General features: G+C 43.1%; 1 protein-coding gene across 7 annotated transcripts in view; it reads left to right on the top strand.

Annotated features, from left to right (window-relative positions):
- Positions 1-1,634: 1,634 nt before the first annotated feature.
- MYLK3 (myosin light chain kinase 3) overlaps positions 1,635-25,710 on the top strand; it is a 33,178-nt gene continuing 9,102 nt past the window's right edge. For 2 of the 7 annotated variants that reach the window (XM_041400569.1, XM_041400568.1), the window contains exons 1-6: positions 15,051-15,724; positions 18,773-18,863; positions 20,124-20,562; positions 22,693-23,246; positions 24,420-24,525; positions 25,554-25,647. In XM_041400569.1, the coding sequence (XP_041256503.1) occupies positions 15,209-15,724; positions 18,773-18,863; positions 20,124-20,562; positions 22,693-23,246; positions 24,420-24,525; positions 25,554-25,647 (1,800 nt within the window). In that variant the 5' untranslated portion in view covers positions 15,051-15,208. Of the gene's footprint in view, positions 1,752-2,997; positions 3,125-3,596; positions 3,799-15,050; positions 15,725-17,762; positions 17,829-18,772; positions 18,864-20,123; positions 20,563-22,692; positions 23,247-24,419; positions 24,526-25,553; positions 25,648-25,710 lie in introns of those variants that run through there. The other 5 variants (XM_041400571.1, XM_041400575.1, XM_041400574.1 and 2 more) reach the window with 5 other exon arrangements.

The following is a 25,710-nucleotide window of genomic DNA, read 5'->3' as shown; positions in this document are numbered from 1 at the left end:
CTTCTGTAGTTTGAGAGAGGAGTTCTGGGGTGTAAGTACAGCAGATTTGAAGAGTTCCTCCAAAAGTTGAAGTACTAACCTTGATCTCGGTTTCATTTGTTGGATGTTATGTGCATGAGTTTTGAAGTTCTGCATTTATTCTATAAGTAAATGGTGGCTTGTGACACCTACAAAGCCTGTACTCAAAGTGATCACTTTCCTTGCCTCCAGCTCAAGGGCAAGGCACCAAGATGTGTATTTCCTGATACGCAAAATCCATTAGACTTTACCCAGGTACCAAAGGTAACATAGTTCTGTGTCCATTGTCACAGAAATATATTTAACTTTGTGAAAAGTGGAGTATTTCCTTGTTGGGATTGAAAGTTATATAGTTGCTACTAAATTGTTGCCTTTTAATACTCACAGAATCACACAGTCCACAACTGACATTGTGAGACTGGAAATTAAACTGAGGGAGAGACAAGCTCCAAATTAATTATTTTTCAGAACCTAAATGGAAAAAAAGCAGTCAGTGAAACTCATCATAATAATTTAATTCTTAATATTAATTAATGCAAATACTGCAGGAAGGTGTTGTTTTACACTATGGTTCTGTATTTAGATCTGCTAATGGAAGGTTGCAGGCTGAGCATTGCTCATTCCAGAGCTCTTGCCAAAGTTTCTAAAGGATTCTCTTTGTCATGCAAGCTTTCCCCTGTGGCACAGTGCTTGCATGCTGTACATGCCTCTGCTGCCACATGAAGTAATAGTGTCTCTTTACTAAATCTAGAGTAACTGCATGGTTATTTGTGCTATTGGAAGAAGTCACAAATATATAAAAATACTTCTTTTCTTCCCTTGGGTCGAAGGTCATTGTTAAGCCCTGCACCTCTTGAGCAGTTCTAATATTTGTTCTTTCCTTAGGTACTGGAATGGGGGTCTTTAATTCCCACAATCAGTTACACGGTAGTAAAAAAGCTGAAGGCCATGTCCAAGAGCTTGGTGCCCATGGGGATGGTCTCCTGTTCCTCTGAGAGGGGCTGGGTGCTGTTCCCAGTGCCAGGAATGCTGCTGGAGGTGCTGCCACCACAGCAGCATCGCTGCCCTGTCCATGTGGAATGGCTCGGCAGGGCTTTCAGCTCAGAGGACACCAGTATTCCTGTGCCACTGCATCTTGGGGCAGTTTTGACCTAGAGTTTATGGTTTACTCCTGCCCTTTAAAAGGGCAGAATGGCAATAATAGATCTTAAAGCTCTGAAAATATTCTGTGGACTAGGAAAGGTTTAACTCTGTTTTACAGGTGGAAAAGCCAAGGCACAGAGATTGAGTTAGGAATTACACAGGGGTCTGGCATTTGAGACTGGTCTCATCTCTGGAGGTTTAAGTCCAGCATCTGAGGCAGCCTCAGGTTGCCTATGTCCCTTTAGCAGGATGTTATATTACTAACATCTCTAGAGCTGTGCTCAAGTCACCCCAGGCAACCCCTGTTCTGTACTTGTATGTTAAATAGCCTGAAAAACATTCCCTGTCAGGCACTAAAGCAAGCATGGCCATCTCCTCCCTGGCTTTTGCCCTGCAAGAGTTCCTCACTCACCTGATTCTGGTTTTGTCTGTGTACTTAAGTTGGTTTCATTTTGTTTTTTAACAGCATATTTGTTATTTTGCTGTACAAACCCAGCTGGAAACACACCACTTGTTTTTGCTGTGAGAGGGGCAGCCAGCTCTGTACCCCCACGTCTGGAGCTGACATCTCTTAGATCATAATGCTAAAGGTACAGTATCTTATCTCCATCACTCACCTGATTGTTTCAGGGCAGGGTGCCTGTGCACCCGTGCTGTGGTGGAGCACACTCCTGTTGGGACTGAAGCAGTGAAGATGTGGCTCATGCCAGGCCCTGCCCTTGCTGCCTGAGGTGCTTGTCCACCTGCTCAAAGGCAGTGAGAGGCTGTCATTTGTGTGCCCATGCCTGATGGATTCATCTTAATGCTAGATCACTTGCAGCTTGTAATCAGAGATAATTCTATTACAGCTTGTTGGCTGAGTCAAAGAGGAAAGCAAACATTAAAACTGAAAGCAGATTTGCTTCTACTTCTCTAGAACTAATTTCCTTTTTAGGTCATCCAGCATCTTGATATCTATTCTGTTTGTGTATTTGTCCTCTATGGACACAAACTTACAGGTAAGAACTCTGTTAAAAATTGTGTATCCTAGACAGGGCAAAATAAAAAGGAATTCATTAGCTGGGAGCCAAGTGCATGAGGAACATCATTTGGGTGTGTTGTGGCTGCATATTTGACTGTGTAGGTAGAAATTAAAGATCCTAGATCTAGGGGGTTCACAAATATGCCTACATGGACTTCATGGCAACATACACTTGTGCAAGTAAGTGAGGTGTTTGGAGACTGAAGGGAGTGGCTCTGTGTGCATAGCATCAGATGTAGAAACAGTGCTTAAGGCATAATAGGTGTGTGAATTCTGATGGAGGATGAAGCCACCTGAATGGTCATTTTGAGTCCATTCATTGTTCCCTCTATTCCTGTGCTTAAGAAATTGGACATGCAAGAAATTCCCACATGAGTTACATTCATGTGGTGTTGAAGCCAATATCCTGCAGCAGTTATCAGTGTCACTGAAAAATAGAATAGCACTTGGATGAATTACAGTCTTGTCACTGCTTGGCTGAAGCCAACGTGCTGTCCTTAAGTTACAGCTCAAGCAAAGTAAAATTGGATTAAAATAAACGAAGGAACAAAGAAATGCAGAGAAGGGAGTGCTCAGTGACTCCAGAGGTCTGGCTGTCATCTTGTATTGTTTCTGTGCCCTGGAGTATCTGTTATCAGTGATTCAGGAAGTGAACTGCTGGGATATGGATAGAACTTAGTACTATGATAAGGCAGTGAAATGACTGAAATGCCTGGTGTAGTGTCAGATAAGATGAAATGCCTGGTTTATCACACAAGCAGAATTCTAGCAAGGTCCAGGGAGGCTGTGCAGCTTTATTCAGTGAAAGGCTGCAGGCTAGCAGGGTGACCACCAGACAAGACAAACAGAATGGGAACTTTATATCAAGAATCTGCCCTGCACAGATCCCTACGTTTGAGCATGGGAGGATTTTGTGTTTCAGATTACATAAAGAGATTTACGGTAAGGGACTCCTGAGTGCTTTATTGTGAGCCTGGTTTAAAACTGAAAACTTTCTGGATGGCACAGAATTGGTTTCTGTGCCTTTTGTAACATGCTGTGTGTGTCTGACATTCTTGGCCAGGTTGTGCAGCCTGTTGGCTTGCTAAACACCTGCCAGCCTCAAGGAGGTGTTTCTGAAATGATGACTGCAAGCTTAGCCTTTGTAAACTAATTTAGTTTTCACGGGAGCCTTGGCACATTCAAACTTTTATTCTGGCTGGAATGTTTGTTGTATAGGATGGCACACTGACATTCAAGTTATGTGGAGGCTGGTTGTTAGTGCTTTTTGCTTTGCTTGCCATATGTGTGTGAGTTTTATACAGTTACTCTGTCGGGCAGGCTGACCCTGAGGTGATTTAATGAGCAGCCAAGTTCTGCATGAGCCCGTCTGACCTGTGGTAAAAGCAGTGCAATCACCTTGAGCAGTGGCACTCGGTGCCTCAAAGGGTGCTCTGGGGTCGTGCTGGAAAGCTGTGAGATCAGAACCCCTCAGTGCACAGGTCTGAGGAGCAGAGCAAAAGAGAGCTCTCCCCAGAGCTGGAGCCCTGATGGACAGAGCACGGACCCTGTAAGCGCAGAGAGCCGTGGACACGCCGCTGCTGGAAGGGAGGATGGGAATCTGCTTTTCTGCCTTTGTAAGCTACTCATTAAAACCCACTGGGTTTTAAGCAGCTGCCTGTGAGGTTCAGTTTCAGTTGCTACCATGGCAGAAAGTCTAGAAAAAGTATTTGTTTTCAGCAGCCTGTTTGCATTTACCTGCTTTTTGAGCTGCTGAAAAGACCAGTAGCAGAAAATGTACTTAAGCAACTTCAAAAATAATTCCATGGGCATATAATAATGTTCAAAAAATTAAAAAAAAATAATTGTAGGAGTTGCGTTTTAATTAGAATGGATCAGATTGTTGTGGGTATTTTGAAACTGTTCTCTTTCAAAATTTTGAAGAAGGGATTTCCTCATGTATTTTGTTCAACAATAGCTGTAATGGCTTTTCTTAAAGAGCTTGTATTCATAATCATCTTTGTTTTTTACAGAGCCAATGGAGTAAATGAACTAAATCAACAGCAATAAACAGAATTCTGGCTCAGTTGAAGGACAGACAAAATTTTTACTAATTTCAATAAGTAGGATATTGTTCCAAAGTCTTAAATTCCTCTAATGTAACAACATGTAGTGGATTTAATAGGCAAGAGTATGATTATTTTTTTCATCATATATTACATAAGAAATAGGCTCAGTTGACCAGACACATTTCATATCCCAGTGACTGCATGTTTTGTTGTCTATTTATGGCAACATAGCAGAAAAATGTTTTGGTCTATTCATTTGAATATACTACTCATCTGTTGTTCTTGTTGAAGAGGTAATGATGTGTTTAAATTGTTCATTTTCAGCTTTTGTTAAAGGTAATAAACAACCTGAAATATGCAAGATTTTCTCTTGCTTTTTTTCTGAAGGAGTGCAAATGAAAGATATTTTCAGGATTACAGAAGGTGGCCCCAGAACCATAAAAACAAATGAGTCAGGGTTTTTTGGACTAGTCATGTCTTGGGGCAAATAAGTCAGTACTGCAGTTATCTGTCTCCATGGCATTCTGTGGCTTGGCTCTGTGCAGATCAGAGTTAGTGTTTTGCAATGAAGACTATAATGAGATTCAGAATATCTTGTTTCTCTGTAATTGATCTGTTGGGTGACTGAGTAATTCTTTCATATTCATTACTTCAATTTCCGTTTCTGTAAAATTAGTGATAATGGTGCTTCTCTTCTGGAAACACATTAAGGTCCACAGGTAAAAGTTATCTTAGATTTATTTTGATTTATTGGTTTTTCTTGTCCTCCATGCACTAACACTCAAAACCAACTTTGTTTTGGATGTGTCGCATTGGATTACATCACTCTGGCCAGTTTACCAAACTCATTATGTTTATCTCTTGGAAAATCATCCTTTGTTTTGTTCACGAAGCTAGTACTCAAATTCATGGAGCATTGCAAAGGGAAGGATGCTTTTGGAGGATGGGACTGGCAGAGAACACATAAGGATGAATAGTCTTGGACCACATGTGCAATTCTTAGTAAAGCTGGTGAGAACTGCTCTAATGTGTAAGTTTAATATTAACCCTAGGGAGAGCTCTCTTTTCCCGGGGTCAGCCTCAGGTCAGGTTTGAGCCTGTCCCAGCAGGATCTGGAGGCTGTGTGTACAGTTCTGATGTCAGTGGTTGCAGGGGGGAATCTGTTGTTTGTGTGTTGTGGGCTGGAGCCTCCTGTGCAGTACCTGGGCATCTGCCTGCTGCTCTCAGACAAGGGGCTGGCTCAGCTGACTGGGCTGCTATGGAAGGACTCATAACCCCAGGCAGCTCTGCAGCAGTGCCCTGCATGTTTTTACAGATTGACTGAAAATCTGTTATTGCTCAGAGGTACAGTGGAGGGGGGAGTTGGTGCTCAAGCAATAAGATGAGGCATTTTTTTTTCTCTGAAATTAATTGGACTCTTAGGAGAGGCAGTGACAGGAGAGCTCTAACATGTGCCTGAAGATCAAGGCACCCATACGTCCTTCAGCCTTTTCCTTTCTGGAGCTGAACAGCTTTGATGTTCACCTACATTAATCCTTTTAACCTTAGTGGTGCTGCTGTCTTTTTTCTGATTCGCTGGACCTGATTTATTTTTTATTCTCTTTTAGGACACAGCCACTTAGTGAGATATTTGAAGTCACCTAGTCATTCCCATAAGTTAATCTCGATGCTCTGCTCCTCTCCTCATTCATGTTTGTGATTGGGGTTATGTGTCTCTGTGGGGTTTTTCTGCAGGGCTAACATCTTGCTGCTTTTGCTGCTCAGAGGTGTTTTTCTGCGTCTTGTGTAGAGTTACTTGGAACTCCTCAGGTGCTGTTGGTTCACATCCTAAGCTTCATGTTCTTGCACTGCCCAACAATTACCTTTAATTTCTTTAAACAGTTGTCTCCTGTTTTGTGGAGTTGATGCTGAGACTGCAGAGCTGTTGGTGGAGATCAGCTCTTGGCACTGCAGTTCAGGCTCCTGCTTACCTGGGAGTCACTCTTCTCTCTCCTCAGTACAGCAGCTCTGGGATCCAGGCTCTGGACAGTCCATGTACTGCAGGGTCCAAACAGCCCTCCTGAGGTCCAGGTTCTTGGCAGGCTGTGTGCACAGTGCTGTGGAGAGCTCACAGAGACAGGCAGACTGAAAGAAATGAATGGAATTGGTAAACCATTCTGAACGATTTAGATTTCTAGAAAAATACATGATTGACAAATTTCTGAGCATCTCAGTTGTTAACACTGTCTCCCCAGGCTTTGTGGGAACTCAAGAGGAAGATGTCATGTGCTTCAATTTAAATTTTGCACCATAGTGGTCTGCAGTCTAAATATACTCTATTGAGTATCCTTTCAGACAGTTCATATCCCAGAAACTAAAGCAGTAAACTATATATAGTCTGTGACATTACAAACCAGGTTTGTTTTCACCTTCTCCATGGCTGAATTGAGATAGCAGGAGCTAACAGGTCCTCCTGCTGTTGTCTTCTATATTTGTGGCTCACCTTTCACTCTCTCATTTGTGTCCTTGTTTTGTTGTTCAGACTTGAGCAGCCCATGTGCTTTCTGGCTCACCTATCTTAGGCATACTTCTGATTTCAGGTCCTGAATGCTTCCCTGAGTCCTTCCAGCACTCTCACTGCATATTCACTGATACGGTCTGGGGCTGGGCAGAGTTGAAAAGAAATGCATTTTTTCTATCAATAACTCTGTTCTGGATGTTTTCTTGGTGGGTTCCTGTTCCCAGTTTCAGCTGAAGTCCCCAGTGTGGAAGCTTCAGGGTTCTGGTTAATTCTCAGCAGCCCTTTAGGAGTCAGCACAGCTTGATTTGCATCTTCCTTGACCTGTCTTGCTATAAAAAAAAATAGTTTGCTATAGATTTGATGACTGACTGACCTTGTTTCTTGTTCTTTATGCAGAATTATCAGGTGTAGGGCCAGAAAACATTGGCACAAGCCATGAAATGGCTGTGGGTCATCCACTGTGTGAGGCAGTTGTCACCACGGCCAGCAGGGATGGCTTGTCTTGGCAAGGCAGGTAGGAAGCTGCCAGTCATTGCTGTGGGACACTGAGCTTGTTTTGGGGCACTTTCATCTGTTTTATGGTCGGTGCAGACTCCACTCTTCACTGGACTGATTCAGTTTAGACAAACTTCCTCAGAATTTTCCTGTTTCTCCTTTTGCGGTGGAACAAGAGCATGAAACCCCTGTATTTCACCATTTTCAGGGATATTACACAGGGACTCTTGCCAGCTGTAATTTACTTACCTCTCTGCAGAACATGACAGCAGTATTTTCCAGCATCCAGCCCCGTGTTTTAACTCCTCTCCTAATTTCTTGCACTGAAAAGGTCCTGATGCACTATTACTGGATTTCTAGCTGGCACTGCCCTACTATACCCATTAGTGGCAAATACTCCTGGTATCAGCTATTATGAAATCCAAACCATTTATATCCTGGATCTTTTATCAGCACTGTTATTTGCTTGCTTTCCTCTGAGTGATTTTGGCTTTGTGGTGCCAGGCCTTGGGGCTGTTTTTGTAGTCCAGCACTGATAATCACTGTGTCTGTTTACACTACAGCTGTCTCTGCAATGCAGCTGGAGATTAATTTGTCACTGATCTAACAGAAGAATTCCAAAATCAATGATTTATTTGTTTTAATTCAGGAGCCTCCTGTGAGTGCAGAGAAATGTCTGTGTGGTTGAGGAAAATGAATACTCTGGAGTCTGTTGGCTGCTGATTAAAGGTAGCAAGGTGGTTCAGAAGCAAAACTTCTGAGTCCTGATAGAAGCCCTGCATGGAAGCACTGGGGGGTATTTGCTGTTTGGGGAGTGGAAATGGCTGTACCAAATGTGCTCTGGATTTCTGTTCTTACTAGATATTTGTGCTGAGATACTAACCCCAGATGGAAAGATGGATCTCTGTGCTTAATCATACCACTGGAGCCCTAATTCAAGGCTTCTAATTCACACCCTAAGCTATCTGCTTTAGAGAGATAAACTTAAAAACTTGCCTTCTCATTCCCTGCTCTGAGAAACTTGATTCCTGTTGTTAGTTGCCTTCTGCAATTCCACTGGCATGTGGTATAATGTTCCTTTAGGGTAGCTTTTCTGTAGATCACATTCTTTTGTTTGTTTTCTGTATACTTCTTCCAACCTGATAAAAACCGTTCTAAGTTTAGCTGGAGATGTTTTTCACAGCTGAGATGGATGCAGCAATTTCTCTGCTTTTTGAAACATTTGTGTAAAGGACAGCAAGTGGCTTCTATGTGAGCTTTGATTACTAAGAAGAGTTTGCAAACCCACTGCTTTTTGTACACAAGCTCTTTTATTCTGAATCTTTTTCAAGGCAGTTTGTGTCGAGATTGATGGTTATTAAGCCTGAACTGATGGTTATTCCTGTATTTGTGAATGATGTCAAAGCAAAATACCAGAGATCTAAATCAGCAGGTGAATATAGCATAACAGACTTCATTATAGGGCGGATAAGTATTTACTTGATCTAAAATTTTGTTAACATGGGGGGTTTTTTTGGGTTTTAGTGAGAAATAGCAGTGTCAAAGAGTTCTTACTTAAAAAAAACCCCTACTGTTAAATTCCTGCAAAGACCATTATTAGCAAGCAGCAGTGAACACAGTGCTTGGTGTTTGTTGTAGCCCAGCTGGGAGCTGTCAGGTGGGAATGGGAGTGAGAAAGAAATCAGGGACTGAGACCCCAGCTTACACAGGCCTGACATGATGGCAGGAACTGCTTCTGTAAACTCCACCTGGGAGGAGTTTCCAAGGGTGTGTGGCAGTAGCCAAAGGATGCTGGAGTGCAGTTGGATGATTTTGGAGGCTGCCTCTTGCAAGGCTGCCTGTGAACACTTCTGTCTCTTAATTCCAGCATGATTTGAGGTGCTTGTGTGTTTTACCTGTCAAAGACCTAGACCACTGCAATGTAAAATTGTGCTCGAGGTGCTCATACCTCAGTCAGTATCTGTGAAGGGGCTGGAGGACAGTTCTTGCCTTTCAACCTTGGGAATGTAAGTGGAGAATCAGAGAAAATGGTATGATGTATTCTTACAATTGTCAGTCATGGTGGTGAGAAAGGTGGAGTTGGAAATGATGGTTACTAATTAACAATTTAGTACAGCTCTGAGTGTGCATTTTTGTTGTATCTTTTCAGACTTGAAGCTAAAAAGATCTGAAGTGGGAAGGGAGCAAGTGCAGAAAGTGCAGTTAGGGGATTTGCATCTTCTCAAACAAAAGCATGTTACTGACAAAGTAGAGGCTTTTCTGAGGGATTTGATTTGAAGCCAGTCAAATTTCAAGTCAGCAAGAACAATTGTGCTGATTTTAATGTGTTTTGGAGCAAACTCTGGATTATGTAAGTTTGTTTTTCAGAAAAGTTGACTGTCTAGAAATAACCCTTTCTTATGCAACAGGTCTGTTCCCTGTGTGTGTATCCTGGGAGCCCTATCTCATCACTTCAGTGAGGAGACTTTGCTTTTACTGGTTTTATTCCTGTTGGCATTACTGCAGAGCCAGGGCCACTCTCCTGTTGTGGCAGATCCCCACTGACACAGAATTGTACCTGAGCAAACTGCATTGACACGAGCTTTTGGCAGGTGTCAAGTGGGCCTCAGGGCTCTCTGCTGAGCTCCCAATAGTACTGAGAGCATCTTGTAAGTGAGAGACTTCTTGAATCTGAGGGAAGCTTTTGTGGCTGACCCTGAAAATCAGCAGGCTTTATGAGGAGCTGACTGCATTAGATATAAAACCACTGAAGTTCAGGGGAAGCAGGAGCATGACTTTTTTGTTCAGTTTCCAGAGGAGAGGTCTTTGTTGGAGGGTGTGGAGGAGTGGGAGGGTGAATCCTTACCACCACACTGGGGAAACATTCTCAATTACCACTCTTCTGCTCCATAGTTTAATAGCTGCTTAAAAATAAATTAAATTGAAAGGATGAAAATTCCAAATAATGAGCTTTCTAATGTAGTTTCTGTGAGTAACAGACTTGGTGGTGAGGAATAAGCTCTGGGGTCAAGTGAGTGAATGTGGATAGACAGCAGGTGCCCTGTTGGCATCCTGAGAGGCAGAGTAACCTGGTGGAAGGCTGTGGGCAAATGGCAAACAGTGTTATCTAGAAATCTCATCACTTTGATGTAAATGAAATGTCATAATTGATCTGTTCAGCTCTCTGCTGTCAGCTGCCTGACTGAGATGCATTACAATGGTGCACAGGATATCAGGTTCAGTAACCTATCCCTAGCTCTGCTGCTGCCTGGAGACATCCTTGGATTCAGTTGTCTGGAAAATAATGAAATGGAAGTGGGCAAGGAAGTGAGGACTTGCAAGGGTGTTTCCTAATTCAGTGTGTTAGCAGTCTTCTCTCATTAAAGACACAGAAACCCCAGGTTTCCATAGTGATTGTTGGGAGTACCTGGCACCAGTCATGTTGTGACAGAGGCAATATTGAGTTGTTCTTGCCAGGGTCACCTGGGGATGCCAACAGTGGGCCACTGGTCCTTCTACTGAGCAGGTGGATTTCAACCAACAGGCGTGAGTGATGCATTCATTAAGTGTGGGGTTCTTGGCCTTCTAAAGCAGGTGTGGTCCAGTTCCCAGGGTGGGCTGGTCCCAACAGGAAAGCCAGCCATGGGACTAGATGGATTTATCCAGGCTGTATGGCATATCTTGCCTTTGGAAGTTATTCCTCTGAATTTAGAGCCAGTGCCTCCTTTGTGCTTGCTGTTGTTAGAATTGGTCTGTTGCTGCAGCATTACCCTGTGGATATAATACATTTACCTTTTGTGCTGTTCATGAGAAACTAGGTTTAGTATTTCAAAAATTTAGATGCCCTAAAAAGGTTCAGTTACCCTTTCATTTGCTGGAGACAGAAGTAGGAAATGTATGTTAATGAGCTGCAGCAATTAGATGTAGATTAAGTAGATTTTCATTATAACTTGAAAAAGGTGACATCTGGTTTCTAAATATGTAAAAGATATTTGTAAAAATTTACTTTTTTTTTTTCTTTTTTTTATTTTGCCTCAGCAGTGTTTATCAGCTGTAGCCAGGCTGCTTTGTGCTTATTGGCTTTGGTTTTTCCTTTTGTAATCTCCTGATGTTTTGCCACATTGCATTCTCCATCTCTTTGGAACTCTATTGAGCTGCAAACTTTTCCCAAAGCCTTTAAGTTCTGTATTAAGCTTTGGCTTTTTATAGGCCATATAAAAAGTTATTTTTTCATTTTCTTATGTATTGTCAGCCATCTCCAGTTTTATAATGTTGTTGGAAGCAATGCAACAATCTAATGAGATGATCTGTTTGAGCAGCTGGTTTTAACCTCTGTGACATTTCTCATTTGGGGTATCAGTCTCGGCTGTCACTCAGTACATGGTGGAGATTTTTTTTCTGTTTTGTTTTCTATTCACTCCATCTTTGAGGATTTTTTCATTCCTTTGGGTCAGACCTAGCAAGGAGGAATTGTAACTAAACTGCCATATGATAGGTTTTCTGTGTTGAATCTCAATTTTTCTCTTGTTTTCTGGCATCTCTCTCTCACAGCTGGGAGTGTGTGTGAGAGGTGTGAGCCAAAGAGGAATAAACTCTTCTCCCCCTTGAGAATAGAAGTCTCTTTGGCATCATTGGTTCAAGGTCACTTGCAATTGTGTTTCTCCAGCATGTGTGTTCCTTTTCTCTGCATTCCTGAGATATCTGATACCTTGGAGGTGTTTTAAAGGGATCAGAAAAGTTCATTTCAGTCCAGCAGACAATGGAATCAAGGCAGTTGCCTGCACACTCCAGATCCCAGCGCTCATTTTTTGTTACCTGCAAGACATTGGAGACCAATTGTTGTCAGAAGCTTTGTTCAAGTTACGTGCAGACAGTGATGGAGTCCTGTGGGTCAGCAGTTTTGGCAATGCCAGCAGGGGTGGCTGAACATAACTGTGCTCTCTGCAGGAGTGCTGCAGCATTCCCTGGTGTTTGCTGTTCATACAGCACTCTGTAAATTTGGGGACTGAAGATGAAGCACCCTGTGTTGTGGTATCGAAGTGCAAAATGTCCTTGTAAGCAACAGCTCCTCACAAAGCACAAGTGACCTTGATAAGCTGTGGCACTTGTCACAACAGCTGTGCTTTTTTGAGATGTCAGGCATTTTAGGATTTTTCCCTTATTTTTGGTAACTATTGAAAGGCTTGGGACTAGCAGTGGAAATGAATACTCTCTGCAGGCTGCTCAAGCAAGATCTGAACACTGGGCACTGAATCAATGTTCTGAACAACAATTGCCTGCTTTTGTAATTCAAAGCAAAAGGAATAAAAGGGTTTTTGCCAGTATTTGAGCATATTATCATCCTGAAGGCAAGACAAACTGTTAGACTTGCCAGAGCCATTTTTTTCTGGTTGTGTGTTTGCCAGCAGTACAAAAGGGGAGAGAGTGGAGGAGAAAATGGAAAGAATAAAGAATAGCTGACCTTAACTTTGTGACAGATATTTAAAACCTTTTACTTTGGTCCAAATGAGGTTCCTTCTCTGTCCTTCGTCCCATCTGTAATTTTGCAGTTGTTTATGGAGGCACAGTTTGATGTAAGTAATATAATAAGTAAAACAGCTGTATCAGAGTAGGAGGCAGTTATGGCTGTATCTTCTCTGTTCCTCAGACAACACTAGAAAGGAATATTTGCTGTACATTTTAGCAAGAATTCTCTGTAGAGCATTATTTCAGACATCTCAGTGCATTGTGTGAGCAGTTGGGTGGTGAAATCTCTTCCATGTGGCTGGAATACACAGTGCATGTGGCTGAATCCAGAGCAGAAAGGGATGGAATTTTTTTTTTTTTTTGAAGCCCCACTTTTTGCTTTACACAGCATTTGCCACAGTCCACTGCATGTGAGGAGGATGAAATCAGCAGTTACATGAATAGTAACTCTAGATAATAACTGGGCAGCAATCATGTTTTTTCTCTCAGTTGTTAAATAACTAAGGCAGCAGTTCAAGGTTTTGCAGGACTCCTGTTTGCCCCCAAGCACACCCAGTTGTGCTCCTGGTTGGACTTGCATTGTTTCCTGGCCCTGTGCTGTGCCTGGAATAGCTCACTGGTGGTGGCATCTTGAGTTCTGTGTGTGCAGCTGGGGATAACTTTCTGTGGCTGAGCTTCCCTGCTGAAGTATCTGCTCTAAGTTGTCTGACTTTAAATACAACACTCTAATGACTCTACCACTTTCTTCTTGTTCCTAACAGGACAATATTCAGCAGTTACTCTTGATTTGATGAATTATGTTGGTTGTTTTTATCCTTTGTCATCAAGCATGTTTGTGGGCTTGAAAGAATTACTTCTTTGGAAGCATTTGGCTAGAAACTCTTGATTCTTTAACTGCAATAGTAGAGTTGCAAGGCATTTATTGCCCATGTCCTAAACCTTCAAGACAGAGCTATATATTTTACTGTGTTTTATGGGATATCACAAAACTTGCACCATTCTATCCCAGACCACTGGGAAAACACCAGTGACTTTAAAATACCCTTTTGGTCAGGAGAAGTGACTTGGCACAAAGTGCCAGGTTTTCTTCTAAAGTCATTGCTTGGTATTCAAACTCTTCTGTGAAGGTGATGAACAATCCAAGTGTCACAGCTTTGGCTGTGTTTGGTAAAGCTGGTTATTTGCCTCTAAATGTCACCAGGCTGGCTATAATTACGTGATGGCCTTGGTAGATGTAACACTTTTTTTAAGGTGAATAAAAATTCGCATCTTACAGAAGTGGCAAGGATTCAATGTTGTCTTGAGAGGGTAATTTTAATGCTGCTACTTCTCTGTGGGAAGGGTTTTAATGTCTAGAATGTCCCATGTCATATAGGAAATCCACTTTAAGGGATGACATTTTCTTTCCATATGCCCTTAAAAAAAATGAGGAAGGGACTGGAGGCAGAGGGGTGCTGAGTATCCCAAAGGCTTTGCTGTGGTTCCATTGTTTCTCCTCCCTGCTCTACACCCCTTTGGGACCCGGGAGAACCAGACACAGCTGTGTGACAGTGTCACATCTGCCATGAGACAAACTGCTCTCTCTTGATGCCACAGTTCATCCTCTGTGGCAGAGAACTGACTCCCCTTCTGTGTGCTGTTGTAAGGGTGCATTCATTAATGTTTCTAAAGCATTCAGAGCTGTGGCAGTGGAGCCTGTGCAGTGTGAAGTGACTTCTTCTGTTCTCTAGTGACTGTAATTTGTATAGTAAATATGCTGTGATTCAGAAGTGAAAACCAGTCAATAACAAATCCTTTAAGATTTATGATTTAATAATTTAATTGCTAATAGTTAAACTAATTCTGCTGTGCCTTCATTATGGTTTTGTTTTGTTTTTACTTGCTTCATTTTTATAACTTGGTAGAAAGATTTAATTTTAGAAGTTTCAGTTGACAGAGACATGCTGGTGCTAGATACGTATTTCAGGTCATTGTCATTGTACTCTATTTTTAAATTCAAGTGCCAGCCAACTGAAAGAGCACCCTGTGTCTATGCTGGGTGTTCTGCATCCGTGCTACACAGCTGAATTCTTCCAAGCTTCAGCACAAGGCCAGCCAGTTTACTTCTATTTTTTTTTCCTGTTTAATGAAGGGAAATGTTCTAGCACCTTTTCATTATCACAGAACTAAAACTGGTCATGAAAACAATCCCCCTCCCTCCAGAGGCCTGCGCAGGCATTGGCCATTGTTAAGATGCTTGCCTATCAACAGCCACTCGAGAAAGAATTTTAAATGGTTTTGTGACGTCAAGGAGGCACAAGAAAACATAGTCTGGTGCCAAATTGCCTCCATCATTGAAAGCACACAGTAAGAAACAGATAACACAGAAATAAATCTTTTGTGCAGTAGCTATCTCACGATACGCTCTAGCGACTCCAGTAAGTGAGCTTGTCTGGGGTAGGAATAGCCGAAGAAGATGAACTTTCAGAGCCTCGTTTTCTAATTTATGATTAATGCAAAGGCAGCCTAATCTGTCTGACTTCCTGCTGTCTGGACACAATGTCTGCGGGGAGCTTGGACCTCGCACAGGGAAACGCCCTGACAAGGTTTCAGCCTGCAAAAGTGAACAGTTTAAGTACGGTGGACAAAAAACTGTATCTCCTGAATGAAAAGATGGACAGACTGCTGCATTTCCAAGAAGACCTGACAGGCAAACTACAGCGAGTGGACAGAGGCGTTGCTGATGTGGGAGATGGCATTAACAGGCTCACAGTGTCCCCAGCAGCTCCTGATGGCACAGATGCCGTGCAGCAAGGCCTGGAGGAACCGGACAGCGCTGCCCAGGCTGATGTCCAGAGCATGTGCTCAGAAGTGTTGAATTTGATGAAAGCTGCCCAGCTAGATGCCTCCAAGCATAAGGAGAGGCTGGCAAAGATAGAGAAAAGGGTTGATACCCTGGATAAAGTTATTACATTTGTGGGAGAAGTATTAAAAAATTCTAAAGTAGTGGATTTCATTCTCAAAGGCATTGTGCCCTGGAAGAAGGGGAGTCTGCTGGAAATCCCTCTTGAGGAGGTTGGTTTAGTTTTACTGTTTTTCATTTCACTTTATGACATAGCAGGGCTTTAGGCTCTCCTGTCAATCTCTTGCATGATGTTGAATTCGAGTTTTCCTTTCTGTACTGCTGGTACAGGTTACTGCTGGGACCTTTGAATTGCAAGGCTCTTAAGGCAGGGAGCAAGCTCAAAACAGTGTCTGAGGTTCCTGAAGGGTGCTGGGCAGTCCTGGAATGGCTGTGAGAAGGAGATTGCTACTGGAAAGGAAAATTCATCTTCTACCAGTGCTCAAAGCTCAGCAATGTCACCTAATTCAGTGACTGAATTGAGGCCCCAGTGAAAAGTATGAGTAACATACTAGAAGCTTTTGGGGTTTTTTGAGAGAAGCTTCTATTTCCTTGTTTGTTCACAAATTCTGAACACAGCACCAGTTCCTGAGACCTGTGCTGACTTAGGGTCATGTTGCTGGGCAGATTTACACCTCCTTAGACATCTTAGCTGTCTTTAGCTACATTTTTGTGATGCAGCTGTGACTTCATCGACTCCATTGACATCGTTCACTCCTGAAATCAAGTAGTTCTTGTGTTTGCAAGTTCCCAGACATCAGTTCCCAAGCATTTCTTAATTATTGAGGACAGTGGGCGAGGAACAGGCAAGACCAGTAATTAGTTTATATGGTGTTTTAAAATAGATCAACCTTGTTTTTAAACAGTTACAGGCATCTGGAATTAGTTCTAGGTAATGGGAGTTTCCATTTTTCACTATGGCTTCTACTCCACCATGGGAACAAAGAGAGGAAAACTGCAAGAGCTGGAATATGTTTATGCATTCCAAATCTCCATCTCTGTGGAGATGTGATTACAGTAAGGAGAATTTAGCTCAAATGACAGTGTCCATTGGTATCTGATGCAAATATTTTTCACCAAAGCTGTAAAATCCTTTGATGGGGAGGTACATCTAACCCATTAGAAGAACAGGGCAGTGCTTGATGGCAATGTACCTTTCCAAGCTTTCAGTGCTCTCCTGATCTCCCTTTTTAAGTGCCAGAGGCTGACAAGTGAGCTGGCCTGTTAGGAGACAGAAGAATTTACAAAGTGCTTCCATTAGTGTTGAGAACAATAAATCATGCATTAGTTATTAACCTTAAATCTGTATAGAGATAAAGGTCAGTTCCAGCTCCAGTTCTGCAGGTTTTTGGAGAAATGGGAAAGTCTGATGTGTTTTGGGTAGAGCTGTGTTATTACGGTCACTGCAAAATGCCTGGAGACAGATACTGTCCTTTGCTTGATTTTGTGGATAGGCAGGTAGAGATGGAGATGGAATGAGCTGCTGGTGACAGCCTGGTGGACTGGGAGGGGGTGGAGGTCTCTGTCCCAGGCTCTGACCTGTGCCTTGGCTGGAGAGCACTCAGGGTGTAGTGGGCGAGCACTCAAACTCCAGTTTTGCAATATGACCATCATTGTCCTCCTTTTTTGTTTGTGGTCATAAACACTTTTTGAAATTGGAGCATGAGGTCAGTTATAAAACCTTAAGTCTGTGCTTTGATCACGGACTGCTGAGTGATATCTGAACCAGGCTGGAGTTAGTGAGGCTGTGTGTGTACGTGACCTTGCTGGGAAACGTGGAGCACAGCGCAGGTGAACAATTACCTTGTGCTGAGCCATGTGCTAACTTGGGTCTGGGTTTTGCAGCCTGTTCTGTGACAGCAGCACAGACATGTCCAAAGAGCTGCACAGTTGCAGGGGGAGCACAGAAAAAGAACTTGCTGCCTGCTTGTTCCTGTTTTCCAGCCTTTGCTGTTTGTACCAGGGCTCTGCTTATCACGGGCTGGGCTGGGAGTGGGGAGGTCCTGTTTGCATTTCTGGGTGAAGCTGTTTGTGACAGCATTCCAGGGATGCCTTGGGAATGTTTGTGGAAGAAGTTTAGTGGGGTTGGAGTCAACAAAGACTATGAATTGAGCTTCCTAGGTTCCAAACCTCTAACTTCTTACTTAAAAACCAGAAAACAAACGCACCAGCCTTAAACTGTCACTTACCCAAGGCTTTCTTTGCATGTAGGATTGTGCCAGAATAATGTTCACCCTGGTCATTGTTGCAGGTTTGCTTAGAGCTGTAATAAAAAGGGTAATGATTTTTTCCTACTTTTATTCTGTGGGTGTTTTGGTTTTTTTGAATGGGGAGGTGGGGAGGCTCTGTTCAGTCTGTAGAGTTGGTGCATGAAGTCCTTAACTGCTTTTACTAACAGGTGAAGGGCTGATGTGCAGCTGTAATCAGTTACCTGCAGAAATACTTTGTGTTGCTTATTTGCTTGTACAGATCAGGATAGGATGCTAGATCATCACTAGATTTTTAACTGTATGTCAACCACAGGAAATATTATGCCTTTCCCTAATTTTGTATAATGCTTTTTGCTACACAGAAGTCAGTTGTAATCTGATTTCACATGTACTGCTGTGTGAAGTCTTTAGTGGTCCTGTTACAAAATATCCCTCCTCTCAAATTAATTGGGGGAAAACCACTGCTTAAAGATAAAACTGCTGTTTTTAATCATTCTAAAGGTGACATGTGAAATGTCAAGTACATACACAAGAGTTGATCTAAAACTAGAGGTTCTTTTTTGATATTACCTCTTATCAGGTCAAGTAATGAATTTTTAGGTACCTTGAGGCAAATATGCTTTGACAAATATATTCAGAAACATTACTTTTCATTCTGTCACCAGCCAAAAGAAATACAGCATCATTTCTTTTTCTACTGTCTCATGTTTCACATGTCATACTTTTTAATCAATGTGTGAGTAAAGATAACAGGAAGCAAAAACCCTGATAGTGAAAATTTTGGAAAGCAGTGAGCTAATGTTTTAATTTGTTATGTTGTTTTAAAAGGATGCCTGCCTGCAAAGGCAGGGAGAGACTGGAGGAAGGAAGTAAACACAGCACTGACTAGTTCAGAAGAGGTGTAACTGTCCATTTTTCAGAGTCTGAATGCCTACATAGTTGCAGGAACCTAGTGGGAAATAGACACTCTTGGCTGTAACTGTAATTTCTGTGTTCCCCTGTCATTTTTAGGCCAAAGATAAATCTGAGGAGAGTGGTGCAAAACCTAAGCATGTGCTTAGTAACAGAGGAACCCAGACTGAAAGCAAGAAGCCTCTGGAAGGTATGTATCACTCCAGGCATGCTGCAAGCTTTGACTCCAGAATGTGCAGCAGACAAACTGGAAATTAATAGCCTGCTATTTCCCACTACCTGAATTACTCAGATGTAACTGAGTAACTTTGCCCCTCAGTACTGGCAGAATAGAATTGTTCTCACCACCTTCACACAATGATTTATCCCCAGGATCAAACACCACAAAAAGCTAGAAGATACAGAAATTAAAAGGAGCACTTTTGTATAGCTGAAGAGCTGGGTTTTTTGAATTGGGTTTCAGTGAGCTGAATTCAGAGAGCAGAGCTTGTTTGGAAATACTGTGAAGATAGTGACCCTCTCACATAGCAAACCAAATAAATTCTTTTCCATTAATACCTCTGAAGCAGCCCTCCCTCTTCCCCCTCTCTGAAAAAGGGATGTGTTGACACTGGAATATCTTTTTTTGATCAGCAAGTTTCACTGGTGTGTCAGGGCCAGGTTCCTATTTAGGGTGCATCTGTCAGGGCACTGCCCTGTTGCATCCCCTGTCAGTGCCCGTGGAGCTGCAGCAGGGGTGAACGTGATGTTGAGCAGGCCCTGTCATGCTGCTGTCTTCACAAATTGTCAGTGAATCCTTTGCCTTATGGGCAGTCCCCTTTTTAGCTTTGTCGCTTTGGAAGTGACAAAAACAAAGCAATGGTCACAATTCTGACCCAAAAGCTACACAGAGTTGTGAGCAAGCCTTGGTTGCTGGTGGTCTGGGCATGCTGAACGTTAATAATCACAGCCATTGTCATGGGAAGGCGATGAAGAACCTTTTAATCCTTTTGTGCAAACTGCAAGTGGGCTCTGTCCTGTGCCTCGGTGTCCCTTGGAGTCCTGCTGGGTGTGTCCCTACCCCCCTAACTGGGGAGAAGGGTGTGGATCAGGAGGGGCCTGCAGGATCTGCAGTGCCTTAAACTACCTGTTATGTTTGCCCACAGTGATTTCAGATTTTAGATGTGATGAACTTGAGCCTTGCAGGTTTTTTGTTTGCTTTAAGGAATCCATGTCCAATCTGTGGCACTGCTGGAAAGGCACCAGAGCAGGTGAATCACTGGTTTTAAGCCATGAGCACCAGGAGTATCTCGAGCCTGATGGTGTAAGGGTTTTAAACTTTCTGGGGAATTCTTGCTATCTTTTCAGGTGTAACTCTGTAGGTTATTTTGAGAGGTTTGTTACTTTATTCCTCCTCTGTTTTGCCATGACTTTTGCCAAGGATAGTTTATTAATGGATTATTTTATTCAGAGACAAAAAGCGTGAAAAAGCTGGATGAAAACAAGGGAGCATGTGAGAAGGTGAACACTTCCAGTGCTGTAGCCCACAAAGCTGACTCCAAACCCCAGCTTAAAGACAGGACAGCACAGCAGCAAGGGGCAGAAGGTGCTGGCAAAACACAGAGCTCTAAGAGCTGTCCACAGCAAAAGGACATCGATGTCAAAGCCGTGACTCAACACAACGGTCTTCCCTTCCTACATCAAGATCGTGCAGGCAACCAAAATGCTCCTGCTAAAGCACAGAGTGTGGACAGAGCCCCAGGCCTTGCTGAGTGCCACAGGCAGCTTGCTCATCAGAAACCTGGGAAGAATGAAAACAAAGCTGCAGCGGCGGGGGCGGCATCCCGGGAAGCTGTGCCCTCCACATCCCGGGCCATATCTGACACGGGCTGTGAAGTGACACACACCAGGTAATGGCTTTCCATGCGTTAGAAGGGAGAAAAGGAAAGCCAGGCCATTAAAGAAGGCAGGTCCTGTGCGGTGGGATAGCAGGAGACCTTACAAGGGTTAAGGCAGAGGGCTCAGGGGGCTCTGGGTAAATCCTGTGCAGCCCAGGGCTCCGGTGGGACAGAGGGGTTTGAGGTGTCAGCACTTCTGTGTGCTGACATACCAAGGTGACCACCACAGGGGAGCTCAGGTGCTTATAAACCACTCACTCAAACCACTCCCTCCCTCCCAGCTCCTTGGTTTCTATAGCCATGGGGGTGAAAGGAATTTGAGATATTTGTTAGTGTATGACAAAACCAAATAACTTGTGTTTGTTCTCAGTGTTTTCAGTGTTTTGGTCACCTAAAGATTGTTCATTTATTCATCTCTATCAGGCTAATATGTTCCTCATATAGGTGTTTCATAGTTTATTTTCCTTTGATTTATTTATCTAGGATTTTATTTTAATCCCTTTTATTTAAAATTTTAAAAGCCTGCACAACAAAAACCAACAAAGTCCCACAACCAAAAGACACCTCCCAACTAAACCTGAAAAAATGGAACTTGTGGCAGATTTTAATTGCCAATGCCTTCTCTGTCTGGGTGGTTTATATGTGTATGTGGGGGTGCCATACACACCCACAAATGCATGTATGACTTTGGGTGGGGAATTTCACCATTTTTCATGGGTACAAATTTGGTGTCTGAGCCCCAGGTTTGGTTTGGGTATGAGGGAGGCCAACAGGTAAGTGGAAGGCAGAAGCTGGAGTAAGGCCCAGGGGCAGCTGCAGCCCAGGCATTGTCATGGTTTGGAGTGTGAAGTCACATGAGGGTGGTAAATGCCTCTCTAAAATGGATGCAACTTTAATGAAGTTTGTAAGCCCACACAGAGGCATCAGAGGAACATTGTGTTCCCCAGCTTGGAGAGGTGCCCAAGTCCCACTGAGCTCAGGCTTGTCTAGATAGCAGAGGAAGTGTTTGCTCAGAGCTGCCTTCAGCTGCTCTCACAGCTCCCACCAGAGCAGCACAGATCCGCAGCACAGCACCAGGGTGCTAAAGGTGCAGAAAATGAGACATTTCAGACTCTTACTTTAAGAAAGCAGAAACATTTTCTTTTGTAACATCTTTTGTAATGAGGTTGTTGAAAGAGGCAGTTACCTCTGTGAAAATGAGCTATGTTCTCTCCCAGACATCAGAAGCTGTCTTCATTTGCCATTGTAGAAAAACTACAACTTCACAAGTTTCAATTCAGCTTCTCCCAGACATCAGAAGCTGTCTTCATTTGCCATTGTAGAAAAACTACTTTACAACTTCACAAGTTTCAATTCAGCCTCAGTAAAATCAGACTGCTCATGACAGTAACAGTTGACTCAAACATTATCACTCAAATGTCTTTGACGGAGTTTAGGAGCACAGAGAATTTGTTCTAATCTGTATTCTTTTTAGGCAACACGAGGGGAAAAAAAACACAGAGAATTTGTTCTAATCTGTATTCTTTTTAGGCAACACAAGAGGGGAAAAAAAACATTAGACTTTTCCAGTGGTTAAAATGCCAAGGAAAATAGTATTGCTGGAGTGAGAGAGTTTATCAAAGTTAGATTTTTAAGAGAAAGCTGTGGAAAGAATGCTATCCCATCAGAAGACCCCAACACAGATGGCTGAGTGTGCAGGTCAGCCAGCTGGAAGAGGACACAAACCATCAGATGTGTAGAGCCATATGAGCAGCCAGCCATTTAGCTAATCAGCCTGTAATTTGTGAAGGCAATCACTGTCCTCTCTCTGCCCAGATGAGTGGTGCTTTATTAGACCAACTATAGTAATTGCAAAAAGTGGGTAAGTTTTCAAATGTGGGATTAACTCTTTGCAGGGTGAGACATTTTGTTCAGCAGAAGGGCAGACATGTAGAGAGAGGAGGACACAGAAAGAGCCAGCATGCTTTTTGGTGCTCTCTCCTTAGTGTTTGTGGGTTGTTCCCAGCAAAATTGGTACAGTTAGAAATTGGTACAGTATAGAAATGTATGGGTTTGGAAACAGATTTTTCTTCCCCCCACAAAGTTACAAAACCCAGGCTGGCCACCTGCATCAATATCAAACGCCTCCTGTTTGCTCTGCAGGATATCCATCAGTGTACATATGACTGACGTGAAAGAAAAGATTGAGATGGCCAAGGAGGGAAATGTAAGTGACAGCAGAGGTAAAAGTTCCAAAGTGAAATCCACACCAGCAGACTTGAAAGGAGTCAAACAGCTGCCTGACAAAATAAAACTTCAACAGAGTCCTAAAAACATCAGCTCCAAGCCAGATGCAGAAGTTAAAGGGGACAATAAACAAAATGAACTTGCACCTCAAACAGGCAAGCAAAAGCCATTCCTGAGCAAGCCCAAACCAGGTGAAAAAGCTGAAGAGAAATCAGAATTAAAATGTGAGCCCATAACCTCACAGAATACCTCTGCAAAGGAGCCTGTGAAAGATGCAGGGGTAAAAGTGAAAATCCATCAGGAAACAGCAAAAGCAGAAAAATCCCCAGCAGATACCAAGTCTGAGAGGAGGGAATCTGAGACTGCAGGGGGAAGCAAACACGATGCTCAGCAGTGTACAGGAGAGGCACCAGAGAAGACAAAGTCTTTGGCAGCTGGCAGAGCTCTTCCCACTCAAGGAGAAATCATTGGTAAGTTGCTCATAGTTACTCTTGAAACTTGTACATGGAGGATTTGTGCTATTCCTGCCTGTTGTGTAGACAACAAGAGCAGGAGCAGTGCTCAGTAGAACACCCATGTCTTATATTTTAAGGCCTTTTTGCATTGGGTACCTTTGACTATGTGAATAACAATTCACAGATTCTTTTAATAGTAGCTTTTGTTTTAAAGTGTGTTTTGGGAAAAATAATAATTTAAAATAAATATAAAATAGCATGAAGTGTATGTGTGATGAGAAGTACGAGAATTTTGAAAAAACCCATTTTCTTTAGATGAAGCATTTGTTCCTTCAGATAGAGGGTGCAAACCAAGCACACTTCAGCAACCATGGAGATCCAGAGCACTGAAAAGTACTGCAGGAAATGTTTCCTGTTGTGGCCTGTTGTGTTGTTGGTTATGGATCTCTTGGTTCCTGAAGGAACACTTGGTTGCTTTGTCTCAGGGAATGCTCTCTCCTGGCAGCACATGTGTGTGTATGTTCCAGAGTGTACAGACATGGGCAGATGACCTGACTGCTCTGGCATTCTGAGCAGGGGCTGGAGATGAGTTGAATACATGTTAAATTGCAGCCTGAGATACCTGGAGATTAACTATAAAATTGTTTTCAATGGGAGACATAAAAAATGGGTTTAATGAAAAACCTTAGAAAACCTTGGACATTAAGTGATCACAGTTAACTAATTTAGCTTACTACAAACAGACTAAACTTAGTAGTTGTAATGCTAATAATTGAAGCTTTAATTTGGAAACTGTCTGCAAAATTCTTGCTGCTGAGAGGAACCCTGTGATTTTATCAATCACTGTCCTCATTCCTCAGTGCTGTGTATTTCTGCTGGTTTTTCTGGCTGCCACATAACAATTAAAAGATAAGTGTAATTTTTTTCAAACTTTCAGGTAGTATTTTCTGGTGGCCCTTTCTGTTAATGCATAAACTAAAATATTGGTCTCCTAAAGGTGTCCAGTGGGTTAAAAAAACAGAGTGGAGTTTCAGGAGGTGGGATGCTGATCTCCGTTCTGGGGCTGTAAAAGGGATTTAGCGGCGAGAGCCCCTCATGCTGTGGGGTGAGATGCACGGTGTGAGGAGGTGGAACAGGGCAGGGATGATGTCAGTGATGGTGGCAGTGAGCAGCCTGTCTCCCCTGCAGATGACAGCCCCTCTCCCCCAGCTCCGTTCGAGCACCGCCTGGTGAGCGTCAGGCAAGCGGAGGTGACCATGAGCTACTCGGTGTGTCGGCACGAGGTGCTGGGGGGGTAAGTGTGTCTGTCCTGTGCTCTGCTGAGCCCTGCAGTGTGTGTGTGAGGGACAGACAAGCTCTCTGCTGCCAGAGGGTGGGTTCATCCCGGAGCCCTTTGGGTGATCACAGCTGCTCCTACATCAAGGGTGTCCCTTAGATGGCTGGTTTCTGCCCCAGCCCCATTTTCAGATGCCTCACTGCCATCCTGGTGACTTCTTTTCATTTGTTTTGATAATCCTGGCCTCAGTGTTGTGGAAGGAACCTGTACCCTTATGGCAGACAGATTCAGAGCAGTTGAAAAGTCAATGAAGCCCATTAGGTCAGGCAGCTTCCAAAATCTTTTTCTTTTTTCTGTGCTGAGCTGCACATTAAAGAAAATGGAGGAAGAGTTATAATTATTTTGACCTTATGTTTAGTTTTCACTCATAGGAAGTCTGCAGCTGCTTCAGTTTTTGTATTCTTGTATCCTTACTTATGTGACAAGAAGGCTTGATTTACACATTGATCCACATACAAATATGGCTTAATAAGTGTAAGCAATGTGATGCAAGAGCAGGGAAGATGGTGTTTAGGAATCATCCCAAGGGGCATTAACATATCTGCGTGACATGGGCGAGAATTTACAGCATGCCAGAAATGCAGGCTGTGAGTGGCTACAGTTACTGCTCTTATGGTCATTTAAAAATTCTGGGATCAGGACAGAAATATCCTTGTTAATAGACCCACTAACATATCCCTGAAGGACAGCGAGGGTGTCCAGTTACAGAAGGGAGCCAGAGTGTGGCCAGGCCATCATAGCTCAGCAGGACCAACGGGGCTTAATATTTTAATGTAAGCACTGAACAACTGGCTGGAAAGATAAACCTAATCCTTCATAAGCTGAGAGAAAGAGGAGCTCCATGCTGCTGGCCACCCGACTCCGTTCACTTTGTACTGGGCTATTTTTGCTCATGATAAGAATAGTTCCAGGAGAGGTTTCTGTGCTGAGTTTCTTTCCCATCATCTTTCCCATCTTTCCCATCATCTTTTCCTTGGCATCCACAGGGGGCGTTTTGGGCAAGTCCACAAGTGCACGGAAATATCGACGGGGCTCAACCTGGCAGCCAAAATCATAAAAGTGAAAGGAGCCAAAGAGAAGGTAACCCCACTGCTGGGAGCTCTGGCCCTGCCCTCCCTGCCAGGGCCAGCACCACTGCCTGGA

The sequence above is a fragment of the Onychostruthus taczanowskii genome, unplaced genomic scaffold, assembly GCF_017590055.1.
Source record: "Onychostruthus taczanowskii isolate IOZ18803 unplaced genomic scaffold, ASM1759005v1 scaffold18, whole genome shotgun sequence".
Taxonomy (NCBI): Eukaryota; Metazoa; Chordata; class Aves; order Passeriformes; family Passeridae; genus Onychostruthus; species Onychostruthus taczanowskii.
Note: the sequence above shows the minus strand (reverse complement) of the source record. Positions and strands in the feature narration are given on the sequence as shown.